Consider the following 18239-nt stretch of genomic DNA (forward strand, 5'->3'; position numbering starts at 1 on the left):
TTTCCCTTTGGGGCTTCAAGGAATAGTTCGCCAAAAAATGAAATTCAGTCATTACTGACTCACCTTCATGCTCCACAGTAGTTTTTTATTCCTCAAAGTGCATCTGGAGACCCGGGAGGCCGGTTCGTAGTCCAACGAAAACTTTATATGAGAGTCAATAGCGCCTGACACAAAAACGTCCATAAAACTACACACAAACCATTTAATATTCCTCCACACTGCTCGTCCACTGCAATCCAAGTGTCCTGAAGGGATATAGTCCAGAGTTTCCTCCAAACGACGTCATTTAGGACATTTTTACAGCCTAAACAGAAAACAAGAATTTCATTTTTTGCTGTACTATTCCTTTAATACAGTAAAGTAATATCTATATTTGAATTTGGGGAAGAGATGGTTGAGGCTGAGTTCACTCCAACACCAGACCAGATAATGAATGAATAGGTGTAAAACACTGAAGAAGGAACAGAGGCGGCAAAAAAGCAAAAATATCACCGCTGTTTACTTTAAATCTGGCGTGAATGTGGGCTGGTTCACCTGACAGCGACCTGATTGGCTGCTGCTCCCCTGCAGGTCTCTCCTATTGGCTGAGCTGGACAAGGAGGAGAAGGAGAAGGACTGGTACTACGCTCAGCTGCAGAACCTCACCAAGAGGATCGACAGTCTGCCGCTCACCGAGAACGTAAGACAGGACCACTCTCACACTCTCTACCACTGTAAACATTACCCATGATCCTTTGCTGCTGCTGCTGCTGTTGTTGTTGCTATGGAGAAGCCGTCAGTTGTCCGTTGTGTTTCCAGTTCACTCTGCAGACGGACATGAGTCGTCGGCAGCTGGAGTTTGAGGCTCGTCAGATCCGCTCAGCGATGGAGGAGCAGCTGGGCTCCTGTCAGGAGATGGAGAGGAGAGCGCAGGTAGGAGGCCACGCCCCCCTCGCCATCCCATCTTATCTCCTAATGGTTTATTTATTTATTTAAAGGGACAACGAGGAGTTTTGGAAAAGCAAAGTGTTTTCACTACATTTATGAGCCTCCGCACCGTGAAATTCTTTGATCGGCGCAAGACAGACTCATGTTTTCATTCATCAAGAATTAAAGTCAGAGGTTGGAAGACGATCACATACCGTCTTAGTTCCGACCATAAACGGCGATTCGGCGGCGTTATTCTCATGACTCGCCGCAAAATCAAAAGTAAGGAAACGTTGGTCAGCTCGACCAGCATTTCCACCACCACTAATAATAACAAAATAACGATAGAGACAAAACGATATATTTATCGAAAATAGGCCCATTAACAAGTGGTAACGTAGATTCATCCACATTAATGTGAGACTTTTTTATAACCAAATAGAAACTCCTCGTTGTCCCTTTAAAGGTTTAAAAATCAGAGAGAATGCACATTAATAAAACATTTTAACAAATGTAAACATGGCAGAATCTGCTGTCTCTGGACTGACGTTAAGTATAGTTGCTAGAATAAAAGGATTTAGTTATAAACACAGATAATACATTAAAGGATTAGATGGCTAAATCTGAATTAAGCTTAAAAGGCAGAAAAGTAGACAAAGGTCCACACACACACACACACACACACACACACACATGCACGCACGCACACACACACACACACACACACACACACACACACACACACACACACACAAGCTAACATAAACTCAGCTCAGACAACAGACAAAACAGAAGCAACGTTAAGCAGCAACACCAACATCGACATTGATTACACAAGACACAATAACAAACTAGCAGAACATGGACACTAGACACATAAAAAGCTACGCACAAAAAGCAACAGTAAAACTAGACAATTAATAAACTGACAGGCGACATGACGGACAGAAAGTCACCGACAGCAGCAGATGTGGAGAAAAATTAAGCACTAACATTTAATGTTGACAGATTTGACCACAAATTAGTAGGGCTGGGCCAAAAAAACGATTTTTATATTAATCACAATTTTTTTCTGGCAATTTTTAAAAATCGATTCTCATATGAGAATCGATTTTTTTTCTTTTTTTTAAATTAAATTTTATTTTTATTTTTTTGGGACGACCAATCTTTATTGTACGATCATGTATTCTGTGCCATCACACTCGACAAAGTCAAACCGGCCTGTTGTGTTCGTTTGTTCACAGATATCTACGTATGTGAACAAACGAACACAACAGACAAACTGATGTGATGTGTGTATTGTTTTTTGTAAATATGACTTCAATCAATCAATCAATCAATCAATCAATCAATCAATCAATCAATCAATCAATCAATCAATCAATCAATCAATCAATCAATCAATCAATCAATCAATCAATCAATCAATCAATCAATCAATCAATCAATCATCGCAATACTTGGTAAAATTGAATCGCAATACTTGTTTAATCAGAATTGCAATTTAAATCGAATCGGGACCCAAAAATCGTTAGAGAATCGAATCGGCACAAAAGCATATCGGCCCAGCCCTAGTAATTAGACACTTTAAAAAAAATAAAAAAATAAAAGAGTTCCCACACACATGGCCAACTTGCAGAATTTATTATGCAACGTTTCGGTACTAGACCTTTTTCGTCACCCTCCGACACACCTGCCTAAGAAATAGATGTGCGAAGATTTTTGTTTGTTTTTTTTAAAAGAAGCAGTTTCAAATATTTCTAATGTGAGTTAGATGATGATGTCATGGACACTTATACCATTTGTGTGTGTGTGTGTGTGCGCAGGCTCGTGTGTCTCGTATTCAGCAGATTGAGAAGGACATCCTGAGACTGGGAGCACGGCTGCAGGTGGAGACAGTTCAGGTGCCGAGCGACAGCAGCAGCGTGTTGGCTGCAGCTCAGGTGAGCATCCTCCTCGTTTTACTGTTGTCCAGTAGTCATGGGGGGAAAAACTGCGTTATAAAATAACAGCGTTACTAACGGCGCTACTTTTTCCAGTAATAAGTAATCAAATAAGTTACTGTTTCCCCTGTTATAACGCTGTTACTGACAATAAAAGGCACTGTTACTTGACTCAAGAAGTCTCGTTGCAACATTTATCTCAAACTAACCGTCCGTTGCGGAGCTTTGCCTGTGCATTTTATTAAAAAAATAACGCAATAGTTACTTTTCCTCGTAATTAGTTACTTTTATAATGTTATAACCAACTCAGTTACTTTTGGGGGAAAGTAACGAGTAACTGTGACTATTTATTACTTTAAAGCACTGTTTGTTGTACATGTTTTTTTTTTACAACTAATCTTGATCTTCGCTCTCGTCTCGTCGTCCTCCAGAGCTCCAGCAGCCGATTGGAGCACGAACCGGCCAATGAGACCAGCTACTCTGTGCCTCGACGAATCACCAGCCACCTGGGCACCAAGGTGAGACTCTATCGATCTATCTATCTATCTATCTATCTATCTATCTATCTATCTATCTATCTATCTATCTATCTATCTATCTATCTATCGTTCTATCGTTCTATCTATCGTTCTATCGTTCTATCGTTCTATCGTTCTATCTATCGTTCTATCTATCGTTCTATCTATCGTTCTATCTATCTATCGTTCTATCTATCTATCGTTCTATCTATCTATCTATCTATCGTTCTATCTATCTATCTATCGTTCTATCTATCTATCTATCTATCTATCTATCTATCTATCTATCTATCTATCTATCTATCGTTCTATCGTTCTATCGTTCTATCGTTCTATCGTTCTATCTATCTATCATTCTATCTATCTCTATCTCTATCTATCTATCTATCTATCGTTCTATCTCTATCTATCTATCTATCTATCTATCTATCTATCTATTCTATCTCTCTCTGTGTCGCCCCCTGCAGGTGGAGATGGTTTACAGTCTTCTGTCCATGTTGGGGACTCACGATAAAGACGACATGTCGCGGACGCTTCTCGCCATGTCCAGCTCCCAGGACTCGTGCATCGCCATGCGTCAGTCCGGCTGCCTGCCGCTGCTCATCCAGCTGCTGCACGGCAACGACAAGGATTCTCTGCTGCTCGGTAACCGTGATGATTTAGTTTTTTTTTTTCGCTGCAGATATCATCTCACCTCGCCTTTTTTGTAATTTTCTCATTTAACTACCGTAATTTCCGGACTATAAGCCGCTACTTTTTTCTCACGCTTTGAACCCTGCGGTCTATACAACGATGCGGCTAATTTATAGATTTTTACTGGCTAACGGCCTCCGGGGGGGGCTCTAGCAGGAAGCACAAGTGAGACAGACATGCGGGGAAACATTATGCGCCGAAGAAGACACTAGTTTTGAGTGTTGGTGCAGTGTTTTATTTTCTAACCAGGCATGTTACTGTTGTGTTGGTGCCGTACTGACGATTTTCAGGCACGGTTAGAAAAAAAAGCATGTCAGGAACTAAGCAGGATTTCCCCCGTGGCTCTGCTACATTTTTACCTTAATTAAAAAGCTCTGGAGTAATTGTGATGGTTAACTCGCTACATGACTTGTGACTTGTTACAGTGACAAGTTGCAACATGTCCCAGCTCTCGTCTCTGCGTGACACAAACACGCTCCGTAACGTTAACCCGTCATTTTTTGTTCATGACGGTTAAGCCTACACAAACACACATGCCGTAACACCGTATATGTTATGTAACGTTATCCACCGCTCCATATTGATTTTTCGCCGGCTTCATTGTCAACAAATGCACATGGCTAGGAGCTTAACCAAAACAGAGGAAAAGCGAGCAGACTTGTATAGTTCCACACATCTTACGTGTACTGTCTTTCTGTGTAAATATCTCATGTTACAACATGAAAAACCTGCGGCTTATATTCAGGTGCGGCCTATATATGTACAAAATCTATTTTCTTTTCAAATTTAGCTGGTGCGGCTTATATTCAGGTGCGCTCAATAGTCCGGAATTTACGGTAATCAATTAACTCTTCCCGTTGCCTAGGTAACTCCCGCGGCAGTAAGGAGGCCCGTGCGCGAGCGTCGGCGGCGCTGCACAACATCGTCCACAGTCAGCCGGACGACAAGCGAGGACGGCGCGAGATCCGAGTGCTCCACCTGCTGGAGCAGGTGCGCCACTACTGCGAGGCCTGTTGGAGCTGGCAGGAGAACCACGAGAGGGGCGTCGACCAGGAGGACAACCCCAGTGAGTGATGTCACACACACGCCGCCCAATAATACAGCGAGTCGGCAACCAAGGAAACGTCACTTCCGGTCAGAGCCGTGGGGGAAAACAAACCGATTCCCCCACAGACATACGTGTGAAAACGCAGCATTTTAAACGCTTGTCCGCTGTCATGTCCTAGTTTTAATCACTTGTATATACTGACAAAGAGCTATATATATTAAAAAACTCATCACGATCCGGGTCGATTGTTGTCCGTACATTTTAAAATATTGGGTCTTTCACAGACAGTCACATAGGGCTGGGACGATATGCTTTTCTCCCGATACGGTTCTTCTACGATTTTTTGGATGGCGATTCGATTTAAATTGCGATTCTACCATATTGCTGATACTCTCGATTTTTAGTCTTTAGCATTTTTAACATTTATCTGCACACAAATACTGTAGAAGCCTATAAATGAACATACTCCATTATAAAGTGAACTTAAACCCTTTTCAAAACCTGTACTTGCTGTATGTAAAAAAAGGCGAACAAATGCACATTGCACAATATTTAAAAAAATTCAACAAAAAAATCGATTTTTGAAAAAAAAAATCGATTTAAAAATCGTCAAAAAGGATATCGTAATATTTATGTGAATCGATTTTTTCTCCCACCCCTACAGTCACATATGGAGGAACTGTTTGTCTTTCCCCCCGGCTCTGACGTTTAGGTGGCGTTCCCCTGGTCGCCGCCGGCCGGCTCTGGACACTCTGAGACGATGCCTAAGAGTTGTTGTTACCATTTTGCACCGCAAATAAATTGAAAAACCACAACCTGAACTTTTATATCTTACCAAACCGTGTAACGGCTCTGACCGGAAGTGACGTTTCCTTGTTTGCCAACTCGGTGTAGGCGAGATGTGACTGACTGTGAAAGACCCAATATTTTAAAATGTACGGACAACAATCGACCCGGATCGTGATGAGTTTTTTAATATATAGCTCTTTGTCAGCATATACAAGTGATTAAAACTAAGACATGACAGCGGACAAGCATTAGACAAAGGTTTAAAATGCTGCGTTTTCACATGTTCTGACCGGAAGTGACGTTTCCTTGGTTGCTGACTCCGTTTATGGGAGGGCGGAGTCACATACAGTGATGTTTAATAGTATGTTATTATTGTCTTTGATGTATATAAATAGTAATTAGCTGTGTTGATGTGTCCAGTGCCGTCGCCAGTGGAACATCAGATCTGTCCGGCCGTCTGCGTCCTCATGAAACTCTCCTTTGACGAGGAACATAGACACGCCATGAACGAGCTCGGTGAGTCTGAACCGCCGTGTGCAGGGTTCCTATGCGTCCTGGAAAACCTGGAAAATAGTTGATATACTTTCCAGTCATGGAAAATGATGTATGACATCAGCTACCAGAGCTCTGTTTGAGTTTTTAAAATCCCACCAACGATTTATTTCCCAACTAAAACTAGAGACTTTGAGTTGATGAGTTGATGAGTGTTTGTGTGAGTATTGGACCTAGTAGAGAGCTGTTTTTGTTTAGGGTTTAAAAGGCGTTCTATGCTGAATTTTTAATATACATTTTATGTTATAATTTACTTTATATCCATTTTCTTTTCGTAACATACACACATGTGCCAGCTGGGCACAAAACACACAACACAACATAACATGACATAACGAGGGTAGGTTTTGTGCGTTCATTAAAACAACATAGTCAACATAAGCACATCATACGTAAAAATATGTAAAGAAGCTGCTTGAAAATAGGGAGAAAACATTTCCTGTTAAAGGGTGTGACCGTATCTTTGCCGTCTATATGAAATCAGGTCATACAGGCGACACGTAGCTGAGCCATTTTAACCAGTTTTCTTCAAAAATATCAGTTTGGTTCCTTAGTTTGAATGTAATTCTCCCTTCATAACATATACATTATAAATTGTATCAATCCACTCATTTATTGTTGGCTTTTTTGAATGTTTCATAATTTCTAAATGTGTAAGAGATTATTTCATAGATAAGTCAGAGCCACAGACGGCACATCTTTAAATCAGACTTCTGGGCTGAGAGAGAAATAAACATAGAAACAATCTGGATAAATGTACAAAATAAGGTTCAACTGTTGAAAAGACAAAGCATTTATGTATTAGTGTGTCCTGGTCCTGGTCCTGGTCCTGGTCCTGGTCCTGGTCTTGACTCTGGTCTGTGTCTCTGCAGGCGGTCTTCAGGCCGTGGCCGAGCTTCTGCAGGTCGACTGTGAGATGTTCGGTCTGAGCAGCGACCACTACAGCGTCACTCTGCGGCGCTACGCCGGCATGGCGCTCACCAACCTGACGTTTGGAGACGTGGCCAATAAGGTTTGAGACGTTCTGCTCTCTTGTTTTAAATTTTAAAAGCTCTGCACTTCTTTGTTGTTGTCACTATTATTGCATTGTATTATACTTGTTTTAACTATTGTAAAGCACATTGAGTTTGCCTTGTGCATGATATGCACTTTATAAATAAAAATTGATTGATTTAATTTATTGAATACTACTACTAATAATAACAGCTTTATTTATAGCATCTTTAAAAACTCGGACGGCCCTTTGCTGCATGTTGTTCCCTCTCTCTCTGCCTCCTCATTTCCTGTCTCTCTTCACTACATTGTCAATTAAAGGCAAAAAGCACCAAAAATATACTTTAAAAACACAAGTTTACAAAACAAAGTCAGAAATGCCATAAAACCAGAAAAAACAGCGAGTCGGATTAAAAAGCAGGATGCAGTTAATTAGATGAAATCAATAAAAAGGGGGGTAGAGATGATAAAAGGAGATAAGATGAGGTATGATAAGATAAGAAAAGGTGGGATGAAAGAGTTAAAACAGACGAAGGTGTTGAGTTTTTTTATTAACGTGTATTGTTTCCTGTCACCAGGCGACGCTGTGCTCCATGAAGGGCTGCATGAGAGCGATGGTCGCCCAGCTCAAGTCTGAGAGCGAGGACCTGCAGCAGGTAACGTTCGCCCGTCACCATAGCAGCTGTCACTGCGGCGGCGTCTTCCTGCTGACTGAGCGCGGTCGTCTTGTTTTTCAGGTGATAGCGAGCGTGTTGAGGAACCTGTCGTGGCGTGCTGACGTCAACAGCAAGAAGACGCTGCGGGAGGTCGGCAGCGTGCGGGCGCTGATGGGCTGCGCCCTCGAGGTCCAGAAGGTCAGTACGGACACGTTTGCGTTGTGTTTTTGGTTGTTTGCACCGAGCTGAGCTCTAAGGCCCAATCCCATTTCACCCCTTGGCCCTACCACTTCCCCCTATGTTTTGCACGTTCACGTGTAGGGGTAGGGGTGTCCCAATCCCCGTTAGGACAGAGGGGTTGGGGGAAGTGGTAGGGCTACATACCCCTTCAAAAGGAGATTTTTCAGAGGCACATTCCAAACGGAGGGGTATGAAAAGTTTCCCAGAATGCATCTTGCGGCAGCCAGCAGCGGTGGCTGTAAAACGAAAAGCTGTTTTATTTCTTGCTGTAGCGCTGTTATTACGTCACTTTATTAAGTTTTTATATTTTTTCATGCGAGAAAGTAACTGTTTAGGTCCCAAATGTGCGGTTAGTTTGTCCAAATGACGGCGGGTTAGAAGTTTGCTCCGACGTTTTTTCGGAGAAGTGAAGCTCCAGGAGGAGCGGCTCCTCACAGAGGCAGCAGCCGGTCTGTAGAGCTGCTCCGCCGGCCAAACTAGCTACCCGCGGGTTTTTAGAGGTTTACCACCAGCATGTTAAATTCTTTTTATCATTTAAATGTTGGTCTCATTGATGAAATCTGACAATTGTGGCAGTAGCATTAGTTTATTTGAATGAAAAGTGAAGCTTCATGTGTGTATTGGACAGAAGAGCAGGCAGCGCTGCCTCTGGGCTCTGTACGTACAGAAATCACCACATTTACATCAGTAAATAAATGTTTTACAATGAACCGATCAGCCTGCATTAAGTTTTTTCTTATTTTATTAAGTTATATGGTACACAGTTATTTGATTTCTGGCAAAAGCTCGCCACATCTGCTTACGTAAAAGCCAGTGGAGACTACGTGATGACGTATGTAATTGCTGAAGGGGTGTCCCAATTCGTAGGGGTTGACTTTCTACCCCTACCCCTTGTAGCTCCGTTTCAAGGGGCGAGGGGCAAGGGGTAGGGGTAAAAAAGAGAAATGGGATTGGGCCTAAATCTCTTCTTCTTCTTTTTCTGTGGTGTTTCCTGCGCAGGAGTCGACCCTGAAGTCCGTCCTCAGCGCGCTCTGGAACCTGTCGGCGCACTGCACCGAGAACAAGGCGGACATCTGCGCTGTGGACGGCGCTCTGGCCTTCTTGGTGGGGACGCTGACTCACCGCAGCCACACCAACACGCTCGCCATCATCGAGAGCGGCGGCGGCATCCTGCGCAACGTGTCCAGCCTCATCGCCACCAACGAGGCGCACAGGTAAAACATCAGCGAATAGACATTTAAACGTGTCATAGCGGCGAGCGTCAGAAGTAAGGCTGAAACAACGAGTAATTTGATGACAAATGTTTGAGGCGAATTTTCCTGAAACGAAGCTTCATTGAATTAATTACACTCGCAGCATACAGCGACAGACACCGCTTGGGTTTCACGTGGACTTTTATTACTGACACACGGCGTCGTCAGAGTTCTGTGGAGCGATCTAAGAAAAGACAGAAAATAAGGAAAGAGAGACGAGATCAAAGGTTTAGGACCACTCACTGTGAATCTGAAGTTTACAGCTCATCCTCAGTTCACAGAGCAGATCTGACACAATATAAGGCAACGTAACGTAACATAATGTAAAGATGTGCATTTAATGTGTTCGCTATTAGAGATGAACGCTAGTGAGAATGTACAGTGATTAGTTATTTGTAACAACTGGTTAAGAACGCAAGTTAGTTATGATGTCCCTGACATTAGCTCAAGGAAACAAAATAAAACGCTGCTGTGTTCATTTAATTCGTCTTTTGTTGGAGTGATTTGGCCTAAAAACACACAAGAACATACACTTTTCTTTTTATACAGGCCCCTCTCTTTCTCTCTCTCTTCTCTCTTCACTCTCAATTCAATTCAATTCAATTCAATTCAATTCAATTCAATTCAATTCAATTCAATTCAAACAGCTTTATTGGCATGAACAGAAATGTGTTGTTGCCAAAGCATTTTACAAAATACTTACATATATTACAATATTGCAATTCATATTTAGTACAGTACAATATACAATTAGATATAAATTTATGCATTTGGGATGTTATAGTGAGTCCCTCAGGCTGTGGCAGGCAGATACATATTGAGCTGCCAGAGGAGCTGCTGTCCCTTCACCTAACAGAACTGACACTTTCTCCTCTGGGGTTAAACATGTGAAACTTTCTTATTTTCTTCTCTATTTCCCTGAAGTGAGAGTTTCTTATTAGGGAGTACTTCTCACAGTAGAGCAGGAAGTGCATCTCTGTCTCTATCTCTCCTGTGGAGCAGTTACCACATACACGCTGCTCTCTGGGCAGCCATGTCTGTCTGTGACTTCCTGTTTCTATGGGCAGTTGGTGGTCACTCAGCCTGTATTTTGTCAGACAGATATTATATTTAGTAAACACGTTCTTTTAATATAGTAATTTAAGGCAAAACACCGTATTTGATCACTCGATATCAATAGAATCAATAGATAGAACAATCGATTACAAAAACAATCGATAGCTGCAGCCCTGGTCAGAGTCTCACCGTGTCCCTCTGTGTCGTCTCACAGGCAGATCCTGCGTGAACACGGCTGCCTGCCGACGCTGCTGCAGCACCTGAAGTCTCACAGTCTGACCATCGTGTCCAACGCCTGCGGGACGCTCTGGAACCTGTCGGCGCGCGACGCCAAAGACCAGGAGGCGCTGTGGGAGCTGGGCGCCGTGGGGATGCTGCGTAACCTCATCCACTCCCGCCACAAGATGATCGCCATGGGCAGCGCCGCCGCCCTCCGCAACCTGATGGCCAACCGGCCGGCGCGCTACAAGGACGCCAGCGTGGTGTCGCCGGGGGCCGGGGCGCCGTCGCTGCAGGCGCGGAAGCAGAAGGCGCTGTTCGAGGAGCTGGACGCGCAGCAGCTGTCGGAGACGTTCGACAACATCGACAACCTGAGCCCGAAGGCGGCGCACAGGAAGGGCCGCGGCTGCAACGGCGCCGGGGCGGGGGCCGCCGCCACGCGCTCGTACGCCAACACGCCGGTGCTGTCGAGCCCGAAGAACGGAGAGGGGTCGAAGCGGGGGGCGGGGGACGACTCGCCGTACCCGCGGCCGGTGTTCCCGCCGAGCGTGCGGGCGTCCAGCGACAGCCTGAACAGCGTGACGAGCGCCGACGGCTACGGCAACCGCGGTAAAACGAAACCGTCGTCGACGGAGCCGTTCTACTCGTCGGACGAGAGCGGCGCCAACAAGTGCTGCGTCTACAGGAAGTACCCGGCCGACCTGGCGCACAAGATCCGCAGCGCCAACCACATGGCGGACGACGACGGCGCCGAGCTGGACACGCCCATCAACTACAGCCTCAAGTACTCGGACGAGCAGCTGAACTCCGGCCGGCAGAGTCCGAGTCACCGCGGCGGCATCGAGAGCGACGACGACGACAGCGGGCAGGAAGGCGGCGGCGGCGGCGGCGGCGGGATCGCGAGGAGGAACAACGGCGGCGACTCGGCGGCGAGCGGCAGCCGCATGGCGACCGCTCAGCCGCCGCGCTACGTCGTCGTCTCGGCGACGTCGAACTACAGCGGCGACTCGGCGGCCGAGCAGCCGATAGACTACAGCCTGAAATACGGCGCCGAGTCGTCCGCTCGCAAGCCGATGTTCAAGTCCGAAGAGGCCGCCGCCCCGTCGCTACCGGCGCCCTCGTCCTCCAACGCCTCCGGTAAGCTCCGCCCGCCGCCGCCGGCGTCGGCCAACCGCTCTAAGAACCACCAGGAGTCGACGCAGACCTACTGCGTCGAGGACACGCCCATCTGCTTCTCCAGAGGCAGCTCGCTGTCCTCGCTGTCGTCGGAGGAGGACGAGGACGGCGACGTCATCGGCAGGAAGCGGCGCGGCGGCGGCGGCGGCGGCAACGACTACCCGACGCTTCCCGTCAGCGAGAAGGACGCGCACGAGCAGCAGCAGCAGCGGCAGCTCAAGGAGGCGGAGAGCCAGACGGCGGCCGCTCCGTCGTCGCGGGGACGGCGAAGTCACCACCACCACGCGCACGCCCACCACCACCATCACCACGGCAACGCTGCGGCGCCGCCGGCGACGTCGTCGGGCGCCCGGACGCCGAAGAGCCCGCCGGAGCAGCCGTACGCCCAGGAGACGCCGCTGATGTTCAGCCGCTGCACCTCCGTCAGCTCCCTGGACAGCTTCTCCACCTCCTCCATCGCCAGCTCCGTGCGCTCCAGCGAGCCGTGCAGCGGCATGCCGAGCGGCGTGGTGAGCCCCAGCGACCTGCCCGACAGCCCCGGGCAGACGATGCCGCCGAGCCGCGCCAAGACGCCGCCGCCGCCGGCAACCAAGACCGAGGAGGAGGAGGAGGAGGAGGAAGAGGAGGAGGAGGAGACGGCGAAGAAGAAGGACGAGGAGGAGAGCAGCGCCGACCTGCTGCTGCACTTCGCCACCGAGAGCACGCCGCACGGCTTCTCCCGCGCGTCGAGTCTGAGCGCGCTCAGTCTGGACGAGCCGTACATCGCCGCGGAGATGAAGAAGAAGAAGAAGGAGGAGGAGCGCGGAGCGAGGGAGGAGCGGAAGGAGGAGGAGGAGGAGGAGATGATGCAGAGGAAGCAGATGCTCGACGAGTCGGACGACGATGACGACATCGAGATCCTGGAGGCGTGCATCAACATGGCGATGCCCAAGTCGTCGCGGAAACCAAAGAAGCAGCAGCAGCAGCAGTCGTCGGCGGCGCCGCGGAAACCGAGCCAGCTCCCCGTGTACAAGCTCCTCCCGCCGCAGAGCCGCACCGCCGTCCAATCGCAGCAGAGGAAGGACGCGCCGCCGCCGCCGCAGGAGGAGATGCCGAGGATCTACTGCGTGGAGGGAACGCCGCTCAACTTCTCCACCGCCACCTCGCTCAGCGACCTCACCATCGACTCGCCGCCCAACGAGGAGGCGGCGGCCGCCATCTTGCCCGTGGCGCCGCCGCCGCCGGCGGCCGCCTGCGTCCAGAGGAAGCGGCCGGGACTCCCCGAAGGCGAGAACGGCGACGACATCCTCGCCGAGTGCATCAGCGCCGCCATGCCCAAAGCGAAACCCAGGAAACCGATCAGAGCGGCGACGACGGCGTTGAGCAGCGACCACCCGCCCCTCGCCCCGCCGCTGCCCCCGCCGGCGCCGACGCCTCTCGGCTCGCAGCAGCAGCAGCAGCAGAAGAAGAAGCCGACGTCCCCGGTGAAGCCGATGCCTCAGCGGGCGGCGGCGGCGTATAACGTCGCCACAGCAACAGCCGCCAAAGCAAAACCAGGGTTCGCCTTCGACTCGCCGCGACACTACACGCCGATCGAGGGAACGCCGTGCTGCTTCTCGCGCAACGACTCGCTCAGCTCCCTCGACTTTGACGAGGACGACGGCGGCGGCGGCGGTAACGGTGGCGGCGGCGAAAAGGACGACGAGGAAAAGAAAACGAAAGAAGACGGGAGGAAGAGGAAGCAGCAGACGGCGGCGGTCTTCCCTCGGACCAAACCGGCGGCGGCGACCAATCAGACGGGGTCGGACGAGAAGCAGAAGTTCGCCATCGAGGACACGCCCGTCTGCTTCTCCAGGAACTCGTCGCTGAGCTCGCTGAGCGACATCGACCAGGAGAACAACAACAAGGAGTTCGCGCCGCAGCCGCAGCCGCCGTCGGAGCCGAAGGGCGGCGGCGGCAAAGGCAAAGCGGGAACAAAGTCTCCGCCCGAGTCGAAGCTCGAGTCGAAGCCCCAACGCCCCAACGCCGCCGCCGGCTACGCCCCCAAAGCGTTCCACGTGGAGGACACGCCCGTCTGCTTCTCTAGGAACTCCTCGCTGAGTTCGCTGAGCATCGACTCCGAGGACGACCTGCTGCAGGAGTGCATCAGCTCCGCCATGCCCAAGAAGAAGAAGAAAGCCGCCGCCAACGCTAACGCAGCTAATGCCGCCAACGCCCCCGGTCCCGTAGCAACGCCACTTAATGTTTCCAAAGTCGACGACAACGACGACGACGACGGTATTCTCGGCGAGGAGGAGCCCTCGGAGGCGCCGAGGAGCCCCGCCTCCCCCGACTCGGAGTCGTTTGACTGGAAAGCGATCCAAGAGGGCGCCAACTCCATCGTCAGCAGCCTGAACGCCGCCGCCGCCGCCTCGTCGTCGCTGTCCCGCCAGCCCTCGTCCGACTCCGACTCCGTCCTGTCCCTGAAGTCCGTCGGCTCGCCGTTCCGACTCCCGACGACGGCCGCCAAAAACAACAACGCCAACGCAGCGGCAGCAGCAGCGGAGGAGGAGGAGGAAGAGGAGGACGAGATGGAGGAGGAGAAGGGGGACGCGAAGCGAGGAGGAGCGCCGCGCATCCTGAAGCCGGGCGAGCGCAGCACGCTGGAGGCGAAGAGGAAGGAGGAGGAGGAGGAGGCGGCGAAGGCGTTGAGAGGCGGGAAGAAGGTTTACCGCAGCCTGATCACCGGGAAGCCGCGGGCCGAGCCGGCCGCGAGGGGGCGGAGCAAACCCAGAGCGGTGCCGATGGCCAAAGCTCCGGGCGGCGGCGAAGACAGAGGCGGCGGTTCGTCTCGGGACTCGACGCCGTCTCGCTCCTCCAATCAGAAGGGAGGGAAGCTGTCGCAGCTGCCGCGCACGGCGTCTCCGGGAAGCGCATCGTCATCTTCATCGGCCTCTAGACCGGCCAAACAGAGCGCAGGGGCGGCGAGGAGCAGCGGCGGCGGCATCCCGAGGAGCGAGTCGGCCTCGAGGGTCGGCGGCGGCTCGACGGCAGCGGCGGCGGCGAAGAAGCAGAAGGCCGAGCCCGAGAAGCCGGCGCTCGTCCGTCAGTCGACCTTCATCAAGGAGACGCCGAGTCCGACGCTGAAGAGGAAGCTGGAAGAGTCCGCCGCCGCCGCAGCATCCGGCTTAGAGTCGCCGTCCAGTCCCGACGCGCCGCAGCTGCCGCCGGCGACCAACAGGCGACACGACAACGTCAACCGCTCGCACTCCGAGAGCCCGTCGCGCCCGCAGGAAGCGTCGCGTTTCAGCCGCACGGGCACCTGGAAGCGGGAAAACAGCAGCGGCGGAGGAGGGAGCGGCGGCGGCGGGAAACACTCGACGTCGTTGCCGCGCGTTGGGACGTGGAAACGGACGGGAAGCTCGTCGTCGATACTGTCGGCGTCGTCCGAGTCCAGCGAGAAGGGGCGGAGCGAGGAGGAGGGGGGCGGCGCCATGAGGTCCAAGGGCACGTGGAGGAAGGTGAAGAGCGGCGGCGGCGGCGGCTCGTCGAGCGGCGGCCGTGGCGGCGGCGGCGGCGGCTTCGCTGACAAATCTGAGGACGTGTGGGTTCGACTGGAGGACTGTCCCGTCAACAACCCGCGCTCCTCCTCTTCCTGTTCCGCCCGCTCGCCAACCGCGACCAACGCCCCGCCCGTCATCGACAGCCCCGCCCCCTCGAAGATCCCGTCGTCCTCCTCTTCGTCCTCGTCCTCCACCAACCTCAACCTGCGGCGCAGCTGCGAAAGCCTCGACGACAAACCGTCGCCGCCCGAACGCCAACAGCCGCCGCCGCCACCGCCGCAGCAACAACAGCAACAGCAGCAGCAACAGCAGCAACAACAACGCAATCAGCAACGCAGCGGCGCCGTAGCGGCTCGCGTCAGCCCCTTCAACTACACGCCGAGTCCGCGGAAGAGCAACGCCGACGTCTCTTCCTCCGCCGCCACCACCACCCCCACCCCGACCCCCACGACAACCAGCACAACGTCGTCGTCAACGACCCCCACACGGCCTTCGCTCATCCCCACGCCTGTTACTAAGAAACGAGAGCCGAAGGGCGGAGAAGGCGGCGGTGGCGGTAATGGCGGTGGCGGGGGCGGTAGCGGCGGCGGAGAGCGAGGCTCGTATATTGTGACGTCGGTGTGAAAGAAAAGCGACCAGACACACAATGGCCGCCACAGTTGGGACAGTGTAAATATTGGAGAGAAAAAGTGTTTGTGAACTGAACTGTACAGGAAGTGAGTCTGTATTTAAGTGCTAACTAAGCTCCGCCCCCTTCGCCTCCCTCCTCCGCCCCCATTGGCTCCTCCTCCTCCCACCCGTCAGTCAAGTCAAGCTTCTTTATCCAACGAGAGAAAAAACTTTAGAAAGAACTTTTTATGTTTTTATACCACTAAAAACGATGTTTAGCGCTTAGCTCCGCCCCCTCTGCCTGTGACCCTGCATGGCCCCGCCCCCCCACCCCACCCCTAATGATGACAGTTACCATGGTGACATAACGCTGATGATGATGATGATAACGATAACAATGTTTCTGCTAGCTGTAGCGTCTGAGCTGATTCTGCTCTTCTGGAAGTTTTCATGTTTTTTTGTTTTTTGTTTATTTTGTTTTTTTACATAAGTTTTGTTCTGATGGAAAACCTGAAGGTCTAAAAGCTGAAGATCTTAAAGCTGAAGGTCTGATCTGTGACTAAAAGGTTAAGGTGAAGGTCTAAAAGCTGAAGGTCTGATCTGTGACCAAAAGCTGAAGGTCCGACCAGCTACTAAAACCTGAAGGTCTACAAGCTGGGGTCTAAACGCTGAATGTTTAAAAGCTGAAGATCTTAAAGCTGAAGGTCTGACCAGCTACTAAAAGCTGAAGGTGAAGGTCTAAAAGCTGAAGATCTAAAACCTGAAGCTCTTGAGGCTGAAGGTCCAGCCTGCTACTAAAACCTTGAAGGTCTAAAAGCTGAAGGTCTGAAACCTGAATGTCTAAAAGCTGAAGATCTAAAACCAGAAGGTCTCAAAGCTGAAGATCTAAAACCAGAAGGTCTCAAAGCTGAAGATCTAAAACCTGAAGCTCTTGAGGTTGAAGGTCTAGCCTGCTACTAAAAGCTTGAAGGTCTGAAACCTGAATGTCTAAAAGCTGAAGATCTAAAACCAGAAGGTCTAAAAGCTGAAGATCTAAAACCAGAAGGTCTCAAAGCTGAAGATCTAAAACCAGAAGGTCTCAAAGCTGAAGATCTAAAACCAGAAGGTCTCAAAGCTGAAGATCTAAAACCAGAAGGTCTCAAAGCTGAAGGTCCAACCTGCTACTAAAAGCTGAAGCTCTGAGCTGTGACTAAAAGCTGAAGCTCTGAGATGTGACTAAAAGCTGAAGGTCTGACCGAATGAAAAGATCTGATGGAAGATTTGAACCAGTTAAAAAAAACAAAAAAAAAACACCTGAAGGTTTTCCTCAGAACTTCACTCACACTAACTCTAACTCCAGGGAGGACGTTCGTTCGTTTGTTGCGATTGAACTTTAAAAAAAACTGCTGAAAACTTCCCGCTCTGTCGCCTTGGAAATGAATAACACTGTAAAACTTAAGTTATTGCTGTAAAACCTTAAAAACCTTTTAACTTTGAAGCACATAATGTAAAACAAAATGATTTTTGCCAAAACGTTTCCACAGTTTTATTCTGGGCCTCGATGTTGATTCGCACTGTTTTTATGTTGCTGGAGGAAAGAAGGCAAAAACTTTTGGTGAAATGTTAAAAACGTTAAATAAAATTCAACATTTTAGGTGCAACCTGTCCTGAGTTGTGTTGGTGTGTTTCAGTGTTTTTTGTGGTGGCTCTGAAGAAACAGGAAATTCACAGTTTGTCCACTCAAGGCTTCTGTAGTCAACGGTCTGATCACCTCTCCCTACATACAGACCTGTAAAAGTATTTATTTTGCATATTTTTCACACTTAAATGTTTAAAATCATCGCACAAATTTAGATTTTAGACAAAGATAACCCAAGTAAATATAAAGTGCAGTTTTTAAATGATTTTATTTATCAAAGGAAAAGAGCTATCCTACCTATCATACCTTTTTTTTTTTTTTTAAGCTGAGTTCAATGTCACTTCAGTAAAACCTGTCTGACAAAGTGAAGCAGGCTGCGGGATCTCAAAAAGCAACACATCATGCCGCCATCTGAAGAAATTCAAGAACGGATGGAAAAATGAAAGCTT

General features: G+C 49.7%; 1 protein-coding gene across 8 annotated transcripts in view; it reads left to right on the forward strand.

Moving 5' to 3' along the window:
• Window positions 1–17649, forward strand: part of apc (APC regulator of WNT signaling pathway) — a 30038-nt gene extending 12389 nt beyond the window's left edge. For 2 of the 8 annotated variants that reach the window (XM_084001397.1, XM_084001398.1), the window contains 12 exons: window positions 571–679; window positions 799–912; window positions 2733–2849; window positions 3281–3367; window positions 3835–4012; window positions 4926–5126; window positions 6318–6413; window positions 7322–7461; window positions 8021–8098; window positions 8180–8296; window positions 9338–9552; window positions 10862–17649. In XM_084001397.1, the coding sequence (XP_083857523.1) occupies window positions 571–679; window positions 799–912; window positions 2733–2849; window positions 3281–3367; window positions 3835–4012; window positions 4926–5126; window positions 6318–6413; window positions 7322–7461; window positions 8021–8098; window positions 8180–8296; window positions 9338–9552; window positions 10862–16187 (6778 nt within the window). In that variant the 3' untranslated portion in view covers window positions 16188–17649. Of the gene's footprint in view, window positions 1–570; window positions 680–798; window positions 913–2732; window positions 2850–3280; window positions 3368–3834; window positions 4013–4925; window positions 5127–6317; window positions 6414–7321; window positions 7462–8020; window positions 8297–9337; window positions 9553–10861 lie in introns of all 8 variants that reach the window. The other 6 variants (XM_084001395.1, XM_084001396.1, XR_014596456.1 and 3 more) reach the window with 5 other exon arrangements.
• The last annotated feature ends 590 nt before the right edge of the window (window positions 17650–18239 follow it).

The sequence above is a fragment of the Trachurus trachurus genome (assembly GCF_905171665.1).
Source record: "Trachurus trachurus genome assembly, contig: scaffold_125_arrow_ctg1, whole genome shotgun sequence".
NCBI classification, from domain to species: Eukaryota; Metazoa; Chordata; class Actinopteri; order Carangiformes; family Carangidae; genus Trachurus; species Trachurus trachurus.